Here is an 18696-nt window from a genome sequence, read left to right as displayed (position 1 = left end):
TACCCAGTTTGATAATTTACCACCAGAAAGTAGAGAGACTGATCGATGAATCAACTTCACCCATTCCGTTCTCTTGGAAAGAAAACAGTGGTCGAATCGTCATCACTGAATGGACACAAAAATTATCTGAGCGGCAAAAACTTCGATCCTAACGAAGAGACTAATTCATCTGTTCCCTCTTAGTATTGCACTTAGTAGTGCTACTTACTCTAATAAGATTCCATGGCGCCATCTGTTTTACAGCTTTCTCTGCAGCAAACCGGAAGCGGACTGGCAAACCTTCCGTGCCATGTACGCGATCCTCCATACATACCTATCTCGCGGTATCTATCGCTGCAAAAATCTGGACAGTGAAAACTACATTTTTTACACTTGGATCTGTGTGCGCCATCGTGTTATTATTCCATCCAAACTTAAACGTCGCTGATGGAATTAACAGTGCTGAATGAATCACATAAATGTTCTGAATAGTTTTCTCTTGCAGCCAGATGATTATGCGTTTTTGTGCCATACTACTATAACAAAAAAAAGACAGGCAAACCTGAGTTGTGTGACATATAAATACAAGTAGATGTTCTTAGCTGGTTATTAGCAGAAAAGAAAGGAAAAACAGAGAGAGAGGAACCAAGTCGTCTCCTGGAAAACCTCTATAAATATGCTAGTAGGACATTTGCCTTCGCAACAAGGCCTAACTGACGCCAAGGAGTAAAGAAGAAGCACACATGGGCACATCTGAGCAGCCATGCACGAGCACGCCCAACTTGTTCACCGCCTCCTCCTATGGCGCCTCCCAGCAGATTCATCATCTGCTGCCACAGCACGACTCCGTGATCTGCACCGAACCAGGACTGGGCTTCCCCTACTACTGTGGCACTGATCAGCAGGACGCGGCGTTCGACGGCGACGAGGTAGAGCTCGGCTTCCAGGCTTCCAATAAGGCCACCAGGGTCGACTACTACAGCTCGCCTTACCAGCCGTCATGGCCGCTGGCTCGCGCCGCGGCCGCCCAATCGTCGCGCGTCAGGAAGCAGAGGTTCCGGGACGTTCTTAAGAGCTGCAAGCAGAAGGTCGAGGCCATGGAGGCGATGGAGTCCCCAGTGGCGTTCCAGGAAGGTGAGGACGGGGTTGCCGTGGGGGATGGTGGGGGTGCCGGCGCGGCCGGCGGCGGCTGCGGCGGAGGGAGTGGAGGCGGCGCGGACGGGATGCGGTTCGTGCAGCTGCTGGTCGCGTGCGCCGAGGCCGTGGCGTGCCGCGACCGCGCGCAGACCGCGGCGCTGCTGCGGGAGCTCCAGGCCGGCGCGCCCGTGCACGGGACGGCTTTCCAGCGCGTCGCGTCGTGCTTCGTGCAGGGCCTGGCGGACCGGCTGGCGCTGGCCCACCCGCCGGCGCTGGGCCCGGCCAGCATGGCGTTCTGCATCCCGCCGTCGTGCACGGGGCGCGACGGCGAGCGCGGCGAGGCGCTCGCGCTGGCGTACGAGCTGTGCCCGTACCTGCGGTTCGCGCACTTCGTGGCCAACGCCTCCATCCTGGAAGCCTTCGAGGGAGAGAGTAACGTCCACGTGGTGGACCTGGGCATGACGCTGGGCCTGGACCGCGCCCACCAGTGGCGCGGCCTCCTCGACGGCCTCGCCGCCCGCGCGGGCGCCAAGCCGGCGCGCATGCGCGTCACCGGCGTCGGCGCCCCCGCGGACGCCATGAGAGCAGTCGGCCGCGAGCTCGAGGCGTACGCGGAGGGGCTCGGGGTGTGCCTTGAGTTTAGGGCCGTCGACCGCAGCCTCGAGAGCCTGCACATCGACGACCTCGGGATCGACGCCGACGAGGCCGTGGCCATCAGCAGCATCCTGGAGCTGCACTTCGTGGTGAAGGAGAGCCGCGGGGCGCTCAACTCGGTGCTCCAGACCATCCGCAAGCTGTCGCCCAAGGCGTTCGTCCTCGTGGAGCAGGACGCGGGGCACAACGGGCCCTTCTTCCTGGGCCGGTTCATGGAGGCGCTCCACTACTACGCCGCCGTGTTCGACGCGCTCGACGCGGCGCTCCCGCGCTACGACGCGCGGCGCGCGCGCGTGGAGCAGTTCCACTTCGGCGCGGAGATCCGCAACGTGGTCGGCTGCGAGGGCGCGGCGCGCGTGGAGCGGCACGAGCGCGCTGACCAGTGGCGGCGCCGCATGAGCCGCGCCGGGTTCCAGTCCATGCCGATCAGGATGGCGGCCAGGGCGCGGGAGTGGCTGGAGGAGAACGCCGGCGGCGGCGGGTACACGGTGGCCGAGGAGAAGGGATGCCTCGTCCTCGGCTGGAAGGGCAAGCCCGTCATTGCCGCCTCCTGCTGGAAGTCCTAGTCCGCCGCTCGCCGCGTCACGCTGCGCCGGCAGCCGGAGAGGTATACGTATACACCCAGCACCGTGCTTGTCTGGCATGCACGCATATACATGCAGTACTACTACTGTATGCTGGCCGTAGATGCATACATGGTGGATGGATCTGTGGTGAGGGTAGATGAATAAAGAGCTCAAGCTTAGAGATGAGCTCGCGCATGCTTTCTTGTTGTTCAAGCTGCTATATGTGCTTGAATACACTTGTATAATAAGGACCTCACATAGTGCGTGATTGAGTTGCTTGACAAATTGTGTAGGTCTGTTAACCAATCTAACAGCATGAGGAGGTTTCGATTTCTTGCTGTATCTTCATCGGGGGTTTTTTTCCCTCATGATCCTTTTTGTCATGGGAAACTAATGTAATAATGTTCTACAGAGGAATAGAAACTGATGTTCTTTATCCATGGAACTGAAATGATCCTCCATTGATAAGCAGAGATGCAAGGCAGATTGAACGCCTGCACAGAAAGATGATCTGATTTATAAAAGTAGTGTTAGTAGAGAGGAAGCAACAGGCTAAAATGTTATGCGTTTTTGTGGGCCTGATCGCCACCTATTAATTTAACAGGAAGTTTGCGTTTTTGTGGAAACGTTGGACAAGTCTGACCAGGTACAGATCAATGTCCAATGTGACAAATTAAAAGAACGGATGGAGTACTATGTTTCCCCCACACGATATTTTAGAGTATTTTCAGCGTAATAGCATGACTGTATACATGTAGGCTTGGTAACAGGCCGAGGTTTTTGGCCTACAAATCTAAGTGCTACGTCCAGAAGGATTGGTCACCCTGGCGTCCTCAACTCGACAAGCCCTACGGCGCATCACAGCAAAAGATCCCATTCATCCAGCGGCGGTCGTCGGCAAGTTCTGGGATCAAACGGAGTCCGATTGTGAGGAGCTGGGAGATGCGGACGCCCTGCCGCGGTTCTTCCCAAGGACGGCATCAGCGGCGCCGGCGCCGCCGATCACTGGCCCTTCTCCCGCACCTGCGGCCACGGCCACCGCATGTCAACCGATCCCGAAGCCATCCCCAAGGCGAGTCCGGTTACCATTGATGACGGCATGGAAAGGACCACTGCCACCACCACGGATCACGCCTCTACCCTCCATCGGCGATTTCATCTCGCCGGCGTTGCAGCGGCAAACTCGCCGGCGTCCGGGTGTCCATCGGCCTCAATTTCAAATTCCAAATCTTGGATCCACCGTCATCCAAAACCGGACTCGGCCCAAGCCGACGCGACCGGCTCAGGTCGCCCCGACTCGGTCGGCTACGAGACGGCCTCTGGTCGCACCGCATAAGGGCGGTCCCACGCAAGCCGAAGCCTCCACGCAACCACTCCGAGGCCCGAGACGTCGAGTGGTCAACCCTACGATCATCGACGCCGCCGCAACCTGCGCTCCGTCATACCTCGAGGTGCTGATGGCCGGGGGAGACGGGGGAAGGAGAGGAGGCCGGGGCGCTCCTGGCAGCGGCGGAGCCGATCGCCGCCGGGGTCGCGGCCGCGCCATCATCGACGACGGACGCGGACGGGACGACGGCCAGGGACATCGAGGACGTGGTCGCGGGGGTCCGATGCACAACTCTGGCCGTGGGGGTCCAGCACCCTCTGCCGGCCGTGGAGGCCCTCCACCGGCTGGCCCTCCACCGGCCGGCGGTAGGGGCAACTCTGCCCGGGGTGGACGAAACCCTCGGCACGCAGGAGGTGAAGCTGACAAAGATCAAGGTCCAAATAGCTCTGCAACAGAGGCTGCAGTGGTTGAACAGGGACAAGCCGAGCAAGAAGAAGGGAAGAAAAGGAAACGAAACACAGTGAAGAAGGTGTGCACTATTTGCACGGATGAGCACTTCACAAATTTATGCCCTTTGTTGCGAGGCCCCAAACCCTCAGTCGCGTTGTGTGGTGCAGCTGAGGATGGGATGGGGTTTTTCCAAATCCAGGGTGCAAGAAATAATCAGATCGTGGAGACATCACAGTCTTCAATTGCAGCACTCGTCACTGTCAAAGTCGGCAAAGTATCGGCACAGTTACTTCAGGCGGAGCTGGCTAGGATTATCCCGGTCCGTTGGGATTGGGAGGTACAACAGCTGGGGGCTAACTCTTATGTTGTCCCCTTCCCCAGCAAAGAAGAACTGGATCGCATGATAGCAATAGACACCATCAACACAAAGAACAAGGAAGGCACTATATCTTTTGCTGAGTTTGTGGATGATGTGCAGCCTATTAAGGTGTTGGAGCAGGTATGGCTAAATGTCACCGGTGTCCCTAGGCGCCTGCGTTCGTTCCTATCGCTGTGGGCAGTGGGGACTATTGTTGGAGCTACGCAGAAGGTGGACATGGTTCATCTCAGGGCAACAGGTCAAGCCCGCATTCTAGTGGCTGTTTTTGACCCCAAGAAGATACCAGGTATGGCGGACGTTTGTGTTGGCACTAGTATCTACCGCCTATTTTTCAAGGCGGAGGAAGATTTACAAGCCGACACCGGTGCTGATCCGTCTGATGAGGACTTGTTGAGTGATAAAGATCTGGAGGAGGGAGACCGTGAAATGGAAGATGCGGAAGATCCTAACCCGCAGAACCCTCAGGATAATAGGAAGTCTTCCCAACAGGCACCGCAGCATACTCAAAATGTCCCACCTATGCAACAGGCAAATCTAGTAGATGAAGCTTTGGACTTGGCCTGTGAGCAACTCTTGGATGAGATCAGTCTTAAAGTTGCTTTGGAGTCTGACCTGGGGACTACCAGGAAGAGTTACTCTCCACCAACACAAGAAGAATTAGCGTTTTTTAACTCTAATAATACTCTTTTTTCTTCTGCTGTTGTGCCACTACCTTCGACAAAGATTGCTAGTACATTTGTCGACGCTTCGGGTGAGGGAGGAGAGGGCTTTACTCCGCCATTGCCCTCCCCCTCGCCACCGCTGGAGCTGGTGTCTCTTGCTGCCCCTATTGATATAGGGTGCGGCCTCGTTGGGGGCTCATCGGAGGCGGCCCTCTCTTCTACTTCTACAGCGGTGGAGACCGGTATCATGACGTCGGTCCCTGCAGCGGTGGAGGAACCAGAGTACGCCCCCGCTGCACAGGGACGTGGCCCGGCACCCCCACCACTGGAGGTCACCGCCCTGATGCCTGCACAGGGAGGTGGCTCGGCCACATCGACGGAGGAGACGCTCCGGCTTGACTCGTCGTCACCCAATGTTGAGGTGGCTCAGGTGATGGAGTCCACCGCTGCGGAGGTTCAGGAGGGGGGCCCTACTTCGCCACTCGCCCCCCTGTCCACGCCGACCGGGGGAGAGACAGTGGTGGTGCCGGCCTCTGCTACCTGGGGAGAGGTAGCGGGGACTACCGCCACTGCTACTCTCTCCACCCAGCCTGGAGAGGCTGTGGAGACGCCACTGCCTGCTGCACCCTCTCCCCCTGCTACGACCTTGGGAGAGGCAGCGGTGGCACCAGCCGGTGCATCTCAGGCCGTCTTGGAGGCAGCATTGTTGGAAGGAGCGGGTGCTACCTCACCATCTCTTGAGGGAGCCTCCAATCCCACACCTGTGGTGGTTCCCATCAAAGAACTACGACGGAGCACCAGAAACGCAACTTTAGCGGATATTCATACACTCCATAAGGCGGAACGTTTGACGGCGAAAAAGAACCTCGAATTCTCAGGTAACTCTTTTAATACCTTTCCAGATTCGAAAATTATTTCAAACCTTGGTAGGGTAGGCATCAACCTAGAATCCTCTACTGTTGCAGTTTTAAAAAATATTGAGGTAGCTAGGTCAGCCTTTTGTCAAAATACAAAAAAAGGTTGTTCTTCCTCTAGGTGCTCTGATATAGAGAGTGATGTTGAGAAAGAGGACCACCTTGAGGGTATTCTCAGCCACGCTTGTGGAGATCTAAATGAGAATATGCCGGTTGCTGAGTTGGATTCCATCATTGATGCACCACCTCTCAGTACAAAGAAGATTTATAACAATGCCAAAATTCGTGGCAAAGTCAAACTTCTTAAAAAGGCCAAAACCCCTTCTAAAATCATTATAAAATGAAGGGAGTTTTCTGGAATAGCAGAGGTCTTGCAGACTTGGCTAAACATAGGTACTTGAGGGAACTAGTTAAGGAAGAGCAAATCAATTTTATTGCAATTTCCGAGACTGGACGTGAATCCTTCCCAGATCATGTCCTCAAAGATCTTTGTGCGGGACATGAGTTTCTTTGGCACACCATGGCCCCCCATGGTAGATCAGGGGGCATTCTTTTAGGGGTTGATCTGAATTTTTTTGATATTGGAGCAATAGATGAGGGAGATTTTTATGTAAAATTCACCCTACGGTGCAAATCTAATGACTTCAAGTTCGTACTATATACAGTATATGGACCTGCCCAAATTCAAAACAAGAATGCTTTCCTGGTAGAACTAGCTAACACTTGCTCTAAAGAATCTCTTCCTTATATAATAGGAGGGGATTTTAATATAATGCGAGAGCGAGAAGATAAGAGCTCAGGGGATTTTGACTATAAGTGGCCTAATCTTTTCAATGCTGTCATTGATTCTCTGGATCTTAAAGAGATTGTCATGTCAGGCCGCCAATATACTTGGGCAGGACCTGGAGATGACCCGACTTTTGAAAAGTTAGACAGAGTCCTTGTGACCACTGAATGGGAGAATCAATTCCCACTCACTACAGTTGAGGCTAGAGATAGAAATATCTCTGACCATACCCCTCTAGTTCTTAGCACTGGCCACTCGACCCACCAGTTAAATAATCACCCTTTCAAATTTGAGAGAGGGTGGCTATTAAGGGAAGGGTTTTATGGTATGGTTGCAAATATCTGGCAATCTCCTTGTTCAGGATCAAATTCTCTGGAGCGGTGGCAATCCAAAATCCGCAGACTCAGACAGTATCTGAGGGGATGGGCTAAACATACTGCCGGGTCTTATAAAAAAGAGAAGAAGACTATACTAGGACGCTTAGAAATTCTTGACAAGAAAACTGAGACTTCTCAGTTATCTGATCAAGAAATTAATTTAAAACATTATTTAAAAGAACGTCTAGTTAATCTGCTGAGAGAGGAGGAACTCAAGTGGTATGAGCGTGCCAAGGTGAAAACACTATTGGAAGGTGATGCTAACACTCGTTTCTTCCATCTAGTGGCTAATGGGAAACACCGAAAGCAGCATATCTACAAACTTGAAAATGATCAAGGTGCTGTAATTGGTGATGATTGCCTCAAAAGCCATATTACAAACTATTATAAGAATCTCTTTGGGTCCCCCGAACAATCTGCTATCACTCTTGAGGAGGATCATATCGTAGATATTCCTCAAGTGTCCCCGGAAGAAAATGATATCTTAATTAGTCCATTCACCGAATCTGAGGTGAGGGATGCAATCTTCCAGATGGAACATAATAAAGCTCCAGGACCAGATGGTTTTCCTGCGGAATTCTATCAGGTTTTTTGGGAAATTATCAAGGAGGACCTTCTTTGTCTCTTTGCAGACCTACATTTGGAGACACTCGATCTCTACAGTTTGAATTTTGGAGTCATTACTCTAATTCCAAAGATTCAAAATGCCACAAAAATTCAGCAATATCGACCAATTTGCGTCCTCAATGTGAGTTTCAAGATATTCACAAAAGTGGGCACAAATAGACTGAATACGGTTGCCAAAACAGTGGTGAAACCAACACAGTCGGCCTTTATGCCAGGTAGGAATATTATGGAAGGTGTGGTAATTCTCCACGAAACCATCCATGAATTACACTCTAAGAAAAGAAACGGAGTCATTTTCAAAATTGACTTTGAAAAAGCATATGACAAGGTCAAGTGGTCGTTCTTACAACAGACTTTGCGTATGAAAGGTTTCTCACCTAAATGGTGTAGGTGGGTTCAGAATATGGTCTCTGGAGGAAGTGTGGGGATTAAAGTTAATGATGACATTGGCCCATACTTCCAAACCAGAAGGGGACTCCGGCAGGGTGATCCTATGTCACCTATCTTATTTAACATCGTCGCTGATATGCTAGCTATTCTTATTAATAGAGCAAAAGCGGATGGGCAGATAAGTGGAATTATCCCCCACCTGATTGATGATGGTTTATCAATCCTACAATATGCAGATGACACCATCATGTTTCTAGACCACGATCAAGAACAAGCGAAAAATCTCAAACTTTTACTATGCGCCTTTGAACAATTATCTGGGCTCAAAATTAATTTCCACAAGAGTGAGATTTTTTGCTTTGGGGCAGCCAAAGAAATGGAATCCTTCTACACTGATCTCTTTGGCTGTAAAGCAGGGGAATACCCCTTCAGATATCTAGGCATCCCTATGCACCACCGGCAACTCCTTAATTCTGAATGGAGAAAAGTTGAAGAGCGATTCGAACAAAAGCTCTCATGCTGGAAAGCGAAATACTTATCCTATGGGGGACGTCTAGTACTGCTTAATTCTGTATTAAGCAGCCTACCCATGTTTATGATGTCTTTCTTTGAGATCCCAAAAGGAGTTATCAAAAAACTCGATCATTTTAGGTCGAGGTTCTTCTGGCAAGGATCCTCAGAGAAACATAAATACCGCCTTGCCAAATGGGATATCATTTGTCGTCCCAAGGATCAAGGTGGACTAGGTATTCTGAATTTACAACTGCAAAATAAATGCCTACTAGCAAAATGGCTAGTGAATCTCATGAACACAGAAGGCATATGGCAAACGCTATTACAGAATAAATACCTAAATTCAAAAAGTTTATCCCAGGTCACGGCAAAGCCAAATGATTCACATTTTTGGAGAGGCCTCATGCATATCAAGGATGAGGTGCTGGCAAAAGGTTCTTTCGATATTAAGGATGGAACCACGGCTAGATTTTGGGATGATGTATGGGTAGGTGCTAGGCCTCTGAAAGTTCGTTATCCATCTTTATATAATATTGTGAGAGATCCTCACGCTACAGTCTCAAAGATAATGAGCACTAGCCCTCTGAATATTTCTTTTAGGAGGGCTCTGGTGGGTAATAAACTTACAGAATGGCTTAGTCTAGTAGCAAGTATTTCTCATGTCGAACTAATAAATGGATCTGATCATTTTAGATGGAGTTTAACCAGCTCAGGTTCATTCTCAGTCAGATCCATGTATCTCAACCTTATAGATACAAATACATCTTTTCGGCATAGGAAGATTTGGAAGATAAAAGTTCCTCTAAAAATAAAAATTTTCCTCTGGTTCCTACAAAGAGGTGTCATTCTTACCAAAGATAACCTGTCTAGGAAAAATTGGAAAGGGAGTCAGAATTGCGTTTGTTGCAATGGGAATGAAACTATTCAACACTTATTCCTGGACTGCCCTATTGCCATAATGATTTGGAGGATTATCTTCTTTGCTACTAGTTTAACTCAACCTAGATCAATCAGCCACATGTTTGGTAACTGGCTGTCTAATCAAAATAAAAGGATTAGAAATTTGATTTGGGTGGGAGTGGCTGCTATGTGTTGGGCTATTTGGAGATGCCGTAATGATGTTGTTTTTAATAAAATAAAATCTAACTCTATTATGCAGGTCATTTTCAGGGGAGCGTACTGGTTACGCTTCTGGGCCCAGCTGCAGCGTGAAGAGCAAGCTAAGGACGCGCTCTCGACAATAAGCAAGAAATTAGAAGTTATTGCTCTAGAGATATCCAATAACGGATGGAAACAATTTTATTGTTTAAGTTAGCGTCTTGGTCATGTTATAAGACCTTGGCTTTCTTTTTGGTTTTATCATTATCTGTAATTTTGGGCTGTGTACATCTACGGATGTAGAGGCCGGATGTTTATCCATTATCTAAAAAAAAAAGAAGGATTGGTCTGATTTTCGTCAATGTAGGCTAAAAATATACGTGGGCTCAGTTGGATTATGAAAGGGCCGGTGGACTTGGTCCGTGGCGCATTACGGCACTTGTGTAACGATAATGCTTGTATCCGTGCGTCTGTATCGTGACTTCCGTTCAGACCAGCTTCATCCACTCATTCACCTATTCTCATTCACTCATTTACGGACCCAGTCCGTGTCGCACGTCTGCTCTGCACTACGCGCCTCCGCTCATGGGACGACTCCGCTCACCTACGCCGTCCCCGCCCGCGCCGGCTGTCTAGACTCGCGCTTCCCGTCACGGCCGCGTTCCATCCACATGTCGCGGCCACTGTCGAGGTCCATACCATCGCCAAGCTCCTCATCGGCGACCTCTGAGCACTCCGTGGCATCGAGCTCTGCGCCGGCGTTGAGCTCCACAATGATGAGCTCCATTCGTCGAAGTAGCAAGGTGACATTACGCTGAAAGCACGGGTTGCAAATATATGTTTTCGAGTGTTTTAATTATTTTAGAGGTACATTGCAAGGGTTTCGTATGGTTATTGCAAAAGTAGATCAGGATGTTGCATATGTTGTAATGGTTGTACACTTATGTTGCAAATATTGTCCCAATGTTTCATCTGTTTTTTCAAACGTATGTTGCAAGTATGTTTATCTAGAAGTTGCATATATTTCACGCATATGTTGCAAATGTTTTATCTAGATGTTGCGTATGTTTTGCAAATGTTTTCAAGTGTTTCATGTGCTTTTTGCAAATGTTTCAAACGCATGTTTCATTTGTCTCCAGGCGTATGTTACAAATGTTTCATCTGGATGTTTCAAAAGTAGACTAGTGTTGCACATGTTGCAATGGCACCGGTAGCTGGCCGACAGCGGCCTGCCATAGGGGCTTTGACTCTTACATCGCATGGCGCGCCTCGCCTTCTCCACTCCCTCCCCTCCCTTTCCTTCCCTCCATCTCACGCGGTAGTTCGAGCTTGGCAAGAAACCCTACCCGACGAGCACGCAAACACCCGCGGAGGTGGTGGCTCCAGTTGGGTCGATGGCAGCGCGATGCTCGTGTAGTGGCCCCGGAGCAAACTGAGGTCCGCTCGCTACGTGCGGGAAACAAGCCGCCACTAATGCCCCTTGTGTTACATGTCAGCTTCTGATAGAAGCCCTAACAATATACTAAAATCCAAATAACACATTGTGATGAAGGAATGAGCAGCATCATCGTCTCTTGGTGACGGGGCTGAGAGTGAGTTTTTGAGTGCTAAGTCGGTGGAGTGAGTGTGGTGCTAGAAAATGTGATACTACTTGCTGATGTCTTCGTAAGCTTTTTGGACGGGTGCGTCCCACCTGAATGCTGTACCGAATGCTTATTGTCTTATTGTCTTTGCAATGCTAAGACAGGGACGATGCCCTAAAATTCTTTTTAAAAAAAAGAGCAACATCCTTGTGTAAAATAACACGCACCCAAAGTAAATGAATGTGAATAGATGTATTGTGCTGTTCATTGGCTGAAAAAGTACGGCTTATAAGTAAAAGCGAACAGGCCGCGAAGGCTTGAGCTTTTGGCTACTTCCGTTTCCTCAAAGAATGTTCGTATACTTGATGGTCCCTATCCCTACTTGCTTTCTTGATTTTGAAGCTGCATTAACATGACATAAGTTCAAATGAGTCAATCACTCCATCTCTCAATCAGAACGCACGGTATAGACAAATTATGCAGACTAAAAACACATTTACCGCTTTGTCTTCCAGCTTTTAACAACGCTTCCTCAGCGATTGGTCTCCAATGCTTAGCGCACGAGAATGTAAGGCCCATCCCTACAGTCAGCCCTCGCAAAAGTTGAATTGTTCGAGGCGCTGAAAATAGCTCTTCCGGGAAGCTCTTCAAACAGGAAACGAATAGAATAAGTGATTTAAGGAAGCAGTTTAGGAAGTCAAACTACACATTAATACATAGATAGATCACCTTATGTGTGAAGATAATACAAATAAATGGATGGACACAAATATAGGATTGGTTAAGAAAATATAGGTTATATACCTCCACTCCAATTTTATGAAGCAAAGAATCATCGGCAAAAGGTGACATAACAGTTACACCTGGTGGTAATCTGTATCAAACATTGGCAGGGATAATTGAAACAATTCTTCTAGCTTGTTATCAGATATGGCCCATGTTCGGATACCGAGCTCCCTGAAATATTTTAGTCCACGAGGAAAATAGGTAATATATATATCAACAACTATTCAATAAGAATCAGCACCCATCTTTTCATTTTGAACAGGAACCAATATGTCATATCTTCATTAGTTTGCTAGCTCAGACTGCTTTGTTAGAGAAACAACATAAAATATTTTTGTTTGCCGACTAGCAAAAAACTCAGTAGACCATAGCATGGCGTTAGTGCTTTCCTAAACGCTAGACAGTCGGTCACCTACCCTTTAGCCATAATTCATGCAAAAAGCCATTTAAATGGGATCAATGGGTGATTAAATGGAAATGGTGTGCCACAGTGTAGTGTCTAAATGGGCTCAACGACTATTTAGACGAACAATGCATGGTGTGCAATTGAGGATACCTGAAACTTTCCTCAGCCCTCAAGAAATCATCATCAGCCATTGCAACTACAAGATTTGCATAAGCAAGCCGCAAATCTTCTGGCATTTTTTTTACTTGTCCATAATCAAGTAAAGCCACCTAAGAAATATCACAAAGAAGAACATTTAACTGGAAGCTGCCATTGCCCTGTAAAAGGAGATTGAAGGGTTTAAAAGGTCTCTTGCCTCTGTGTCCTTACAGATAAGGATGTTTCCTGGGTGTGGATCTGCATGGAAAAAGCCATCCTTCAAGATCATTTGACCATATGCAAGAGTAAGATCTGACAAAATCTTCCTGCAACAGAAAAGGGGTACTTTTGAGATAACCTAATCATTAGAATTTAAAGCAATTGAAGAAATGACTATAACCTAAAACCTGAATTTATTTTACAAAAAAAATGAATGTTTCTAATTATTCACGCCCTCTGTTAGTGACATTGGTTTGACACTGGATATCTTACAGCTTTTTGGCAAGGCATCAGGTCTGAAAACAGATGTTCACAAGAGCAGCAATGTGCTACCTATCCATTGCACCAAGGGGGACATCACACAGATACAGGACCTCATGCCATGTCAGTTACTAGACTTTCCTGTATATATCTTGGAATTCCTCTCTCTAGAGAAACTGACCTAAGCTCAAATCCAGCCCATTATTGATAAGATAGCAGACCGGCTTCCAGGAAGGAAGGCGGACCTGTTAACAATTAACACGTGCTGGTCAATGTATCTTGGTCCAATTTGTCCTTAACTCAATGCTAGTCTACTTGGCAATGGCCATTGAGCTTCCACCATGAGCCCTAAAAGCCATTGATAAGATCAGGTGGAGCTTTCTTTGGAGAGGACATAAAGACACAGAAGCGGGCATTGTCTGGTCTCTGGTGACTTGGACTAAAGTACGTCACCCCCCTGAGGTGGGTGTCTTGGGCACCTCCAACCAACAAAACCTTGGATGGGCACTCAGGATTAGGTGGTTATGTTAGCAAAAAACAGACCTTTATCGTCCTTGGTTAGCCCTGCCTGTTCAAATTCATGGCTCTGCCCAGGCTTTCTTCTCCATGGCAGTGGTCTCAGAAGTTGGTGTAATGGTGCCTCCACATTGTTTTGGACTGGCAGGTGCATCGACAGACAATGTATTGCTGGCCTTGCAACTCGATTGTTCTCTTTAGTGCACGAGAGGCTCTCTCAAATCACACCTGGATTTCTGAAACATTACTGGAATTCTAACTGTTGAAGTCATTACTGAATTTCTTCGTCTCCGGGGCATGCTTTGTGAAGTGGTGCTTCAGCCCAAGGTGGAAGACACCCACATTTGGTGTTTCTCAAATTCAGGCAACTACTCGGCCAAACTGCATACGATGGAATGCTTCTTGGTGCCGTCCTCTTTAGACCCTGGGAGAGGATTTGGAAATCCTGGGCTCCAGGAAAATGAGTTTTTTATGTGGCTGGTGGCTCATAACAGGTGCTGGACAGATGATCGTCTCTTGCAGCGGGGCCTCCCACATCCTGCTCATTGCCCACTTTGTGATCAAGCTGATGAAACAATCAATCACCTGCTTGTGCCTGGCATTTTTGCACGAGAATTCTGGTTTCTCCTGCTGCAAAGACTCAGTTTACAAGGTCTCTCCCACAAAATGAACATGGATGCTTTGATGACTGGTGAGCGATGGCTGAATCCAGGGTGGATGGTCCCATCCTGTCAGAAAAGGTCTCAATGTTATCACCGTCCTTGGAGCTTGGATAATTTGGAAACACTGCAATCGGTGTTGATGGGGCTTCCCCAAACATGGCTGGAGCATTATTGCTCGCTAAGGAGGAGCTGTTCAATTGGATTCTGGCCATGGCTAGGGGTATTTCCCACCTCCTTGCTCTTGTGCCTGATGGAGAATAGTGCAGGTTTCTAGGCTTTAGTCAGGGTCGGTCTTATCTTTGTCAACGGCGGGTTATAACATTATTTGTGTGGGGTGGTGGTGTGTGTTTCTAAGGGCTCTTGCCCCCCTTCTGTTTTTCTTCTTAGATCTTAATATAATAATACACAGCTCTCCTGGGTGTTCGATAAAAAAAAACTAGTTACTTTTCAAGGTCTGCCAATCGTGACTAAACTGCATAAAATTTTATCATATTCATTCAATAACATTGACCCATCAGTCCAACCACAGAATCTTAGAACTAGTATAAGGTTCTGTAAACTAAGCAAATGAGAATCATACTCTTTTAAGATGAAGGGGCTTACTGCTTTGCCATTGCTGCAACCTTACCACCAGGATCTATGCCCTTTTTAGCCATTTCATTGCCAAGATTCATTATTGGGGTCCCTTTGATGAATTCCATTACCAAAACTTCTCTAACAAAATATATAAAGAAAAATTAACATTTAATTAATACTACAACAGAATAACCTCATATATTGATTGGTCTAAAAACTGTCACAGGTTGCTTCTGCAAAGAAACACAAGAGATAGTAGGCTCAGTAAAAATTAAGCCACTACATCAGATCAAAATTAAGTGCTTGTTCTATCCAACAGCATACAGTATAAAAATCAAGTTTCCTACATTTGGAATACAAGAACAGAGAAAGGTATGATTTAAAATCAGCAGCAGAAAGGCACGCACTGGTTTTTTTATTGATAACGTGAAATGGTAGTGATAAATATTTCTTTGTTTATTAGCTCTAAAAATCCAAACAAGACAGTACATGATAATGTTAATCCCTGGAAGTCCAGATACATAACCTAGAGGGTCAGGAAGATCCAATAACATAAAGTCACTGCGTGATGGAGGAAAATACACTAGAAATGCAAATATTAACTTTGCATAAAGAAGCATCATGCAAAGGGAAAATCTAGTGTGGCTAATAAATATTTCTTGTCCTGGTATCAGTAAGTCTGTAAGTGGCTGATTTATAATTGCTCTGTTGAAACCATCAAACTAGAGACAACCATTGCATCCAACTGAACATATGGTAGAGAACTACGATTCAATTAAATAACCTGAAGAACACTTTGGCTAAGTGAGCAGCTATGATATTATACCTGCTAACCATCCCAGGAATCACACGAGGCACCGTAACTGGAGGTTTCTTATTGGTGACACGTAGGAATTCTCGTATTCTTTCCATTGCTCTTGCTTCACGCACAAAGTCAAACTCATAGCATATCTTCAGAAGCACACATCAATAAAAAAAAACATATCAATACTTTAATACCACACAAGGCGCGCACTGGTGTGAAATAGAGGTACTAACAAAGAAAGGAAACACAACAATATGTTCTCACAAGGAGATGCATGTTTATGAAGACCAATCAATTTGAACAGCTAAGCTCCTTTAGCTAATGTAAATATATAACTGGTCAATAATGGTCCAGATGCAAATAGGAGCTGTTTCTTGTTTCTAACGGTCAAAATGTGAACTCTAAATTTGTCTTATTTGTTCTTCCAGCTAATATATAGAAAGAATGACTGAGTTTATTATTTTGTGCACATGCATATATCTAATATTTGAAGCTTCTATTAACCTTGCATTGCATTACTGCTTCACCAAAGATACATATTAGTTACCATGCATTATACTACGAAAACAATGTTAAGAGGAAGATTTAACATTAGCTCTAAGATAAGAGCTTAAAATTTCCATAGTGATGATTGAAGAAAAAATAGATATGTAAAAGGTTGAACCCTATTTTAGTGGTCCTAAATTTGAAAGCCGCTGATTAATCAGATATAAGATAGTAGATATCAGAATTCCATGATGTGTACAACTCTATAAAATGATCTGCATATAGTACCAACCTGTGCAGTTTAACAGGGTTCAATAGTAATTTGAAACACGGCAGACTGACTTATTTTATCTTAACATAGTTATAAAAATGCAGAAAGAGGCACAACATTTTTCTTGGTGTTTTAGGAAAGGTGTAGAAAAGTATAATGGATTACTGGGACAAGCGACAAAACAGAAAGCTATGGGGGTGGGGAAGAAACCTGCTTTTCCATCTCTTTGGTGGCAGAGAATAGATCAAAGTTGATGTCATACTTCTGCAGAAACAAGGCCATTGCTTGCATATTCCGAATATCAGCCATAATCAGATGTCCGGCTCCTGGATGTTGAACCTGGTCAATTCCTAATTCATTATGGCATCCGAAACAAATCTGAGGTTTCAAATGGCTGTTTACAAAACACATAAGCATATTACGAACCTTGACAGCAACGTCTGTCTTTGATAATTTAAGCCTTGCTCGATGCACCTAACAAATATGAGCCAAATAAAACTTCGAAATTATCTAAAAAAATAGTGAGAAAATAAGTGATCTGTTCCCAGTACGCATGTGATGTTATGTTACAAAGAAGGAAACAATATTTGCACAAGCCTAACATTGGCAGGAATGGTAGAAAGTACAATGTTACCCCACTCCCCAGATTTCACAGATAAAGATAAATACCTAAGCACGAACCTGTGCAATAGAAGCAGACCCAACAGGCTCCACGTCGAAGAATTCGAATATGTCATCGAAGTTCTTCCCGAACTGCTTCTCCACAACATCTCTAACCACTATAAATGGCGTGGCTGGGGCCTGATCACACAGTGTGACAAGTCTCTTCACCCAAGCCATCGGTGCCAGGTCAGGTTTTCCCAGAATTTGAGCAGCCTGTTCAAAATCCACCGAACCAGTGTCACAAAGCATACGAATCATAACATGATGATACAAAGCAGCACAAGCGCGATCACAGTTACCAGCACCCGCACACTTCTGTCACACGCCCCTTTTTTTTGGTGGGTGGGAGTGAGGGCATTTGAAAATCAGAGAGGAGGAAAGAAAAATTAGAATAGGGCAGGCGAACCCAAGCACACCAACCTTGAGGAACAGACCGCCGAGCTCGGAGCAGAGGGAGTACATCTTCTGCGCGCCGAGCTCGTGCTGCTGCTCCCACATGACCTCCCGCTCGTCCTCATCCTTCACGAACCCCGCCCGCAGCTGGCACACCTGGACCGACCAAAGCGATTCGCAATTAAAACCCCCGCACCTCAGAGGCTCAGAGGCATATCAACGAGCACATAAAAGGCACGCCAATGGAGCAGCGGCTAGCTGGCTCACCTTGTAGCTGGTGTAGATGTCCGCGGCGCGGACCCAGAACTGCGCGGAGCGGCTCCATGGGCGGAGGCGGTCGGAGATGCGGTCCCGCAGGTCCTGCAGCTGCGCGAGCGCCAGCGGCATTGCTGGCGGACGGAACAAGGCCGAGGACGGGTGTGTGCGACTTTGCGAGGGGAGATGGATATACGTGTCCGCCGGTCGCTGGTGCGGGAGCTTACAGCCGCCGCCGCCGCGGCTGCGCCGTTCCGTTCCTCTCGCGCCCGGTGGCGCGTGTTGTGTGGCTGACTGGCTGTCGGCTGATCGGCCTACGGCGAGGCTGGCCCACTAGGAATCTAGTGAGGGGCTGAGGGCTGAGGGGTTTGGCCTTTTTCGTGTCGGGACCAGGGTGCGCGAACGCCATTTGTGCGCCAGCAAGGCAGCACAGCACGCCCGCCCGCCACATGCAGTGGCGAGGAGATGGCGCGCCCGAGGTAGGCTGACGGCGACGGTTCGCCCACTCAGCATTCCGGTGACTCGGTGAGGCTACCGATAATCCTATTCGTTGTGGGACTATTCACTTGGTATAATTCTATTTTTAATACTCTTATTATCTTTTTTTTCAAACCCAGACGCACATACTCATATACACGAGCGTACACTTACCCCTATAAACATACAAAAACACACCTTGTGATTGACGAAGTCCTCACAGCCGCCTCGTTGTCGACGGACACGTCGCCTACCACTGAAAGAATAGCATCATTAAATCCTAAAATAAATAAATATAAAAAAATACGAGCACACGTGTCAAATTGGAGACTTGAGTAC

General features: G+C 47.4%; 2 protein-coding genes and 1 pseudogene across 3 annotated transcripts; 2 read left to right on the top strand and 1 right to left on the bottom strand.

The window, feature by feature from the left end:
* Positions 1-722: 722 nt before the first annotated feature.
* Positions 723-2528, top strand: LOC136453764 (GRAS family protein RAD1-like). The gene has a single exon (XM_066454317.1). The coding sequence runs from the start codon at positions 723-725 to the stop codon at positions 2334-2336; it is 1614 nt and encodes a 537-aa protein (XP_066310414.1). The 3' UTR covers positions 2337-2528.
* Positions 2529-3235: 707 nt separating this feature from the next.
* Positions 3236-10111, top strand: LOC136450900 (uncharacterized). Of its 2 annotated transcripts, none has more exons than XM_066451565.1 (2): positions 3236-6032; positions 9922-10111. In XM_066451565.1, the coding sequence occupies exons 1-2, from the start codon at positions 3428-3430 to the stop codon at positions 9972-9974; spliced, it is 2658 nt and encodes an 885-aa protein (XP_066307662.1). In that variant the 5' UTR covers positions 3236-3427; the 3' UTR covers positions 9975-10111. The 2 variants fall into 2 exon arrangements, 1 of the variants encoding a protein (XP_066307662.1); XR_010758475.1 differs by lacking the exon at positions 3236-6032 and adding an exon at positions 6045-6461 and having other exon boundaries at positions 9922-10051.
* Positions 10112-11258: 1147 nt separating this feature from the next.
* LOC136453763 (uncharacterized) lies at positions 11259-18307 on the bottom strand (annotated as a pseudogene).
* Positions 18308-18696: the final 389 nt, after the last annotated feature.

Source organism: Miscanthus floridulus, chromosome 5 (genome assembly GCF_019320115.1).
Source record: "Miscanthus floridulus cultivar M001 chromosome 5, ASM1932011v1, whole genome shotgun sequence".
Classification (NCBI taxonomy): Eukaryota; Viridiplantae; Streptophyta; class Magnoliopsida; order Poales; family Poaceae; genus Miscanthus; species Miscanthus floridulus.
Note: the sequence above shows the minus strand (reverse complement) of the source record. Positions and strands in the feature narration are given on the sequence as shown.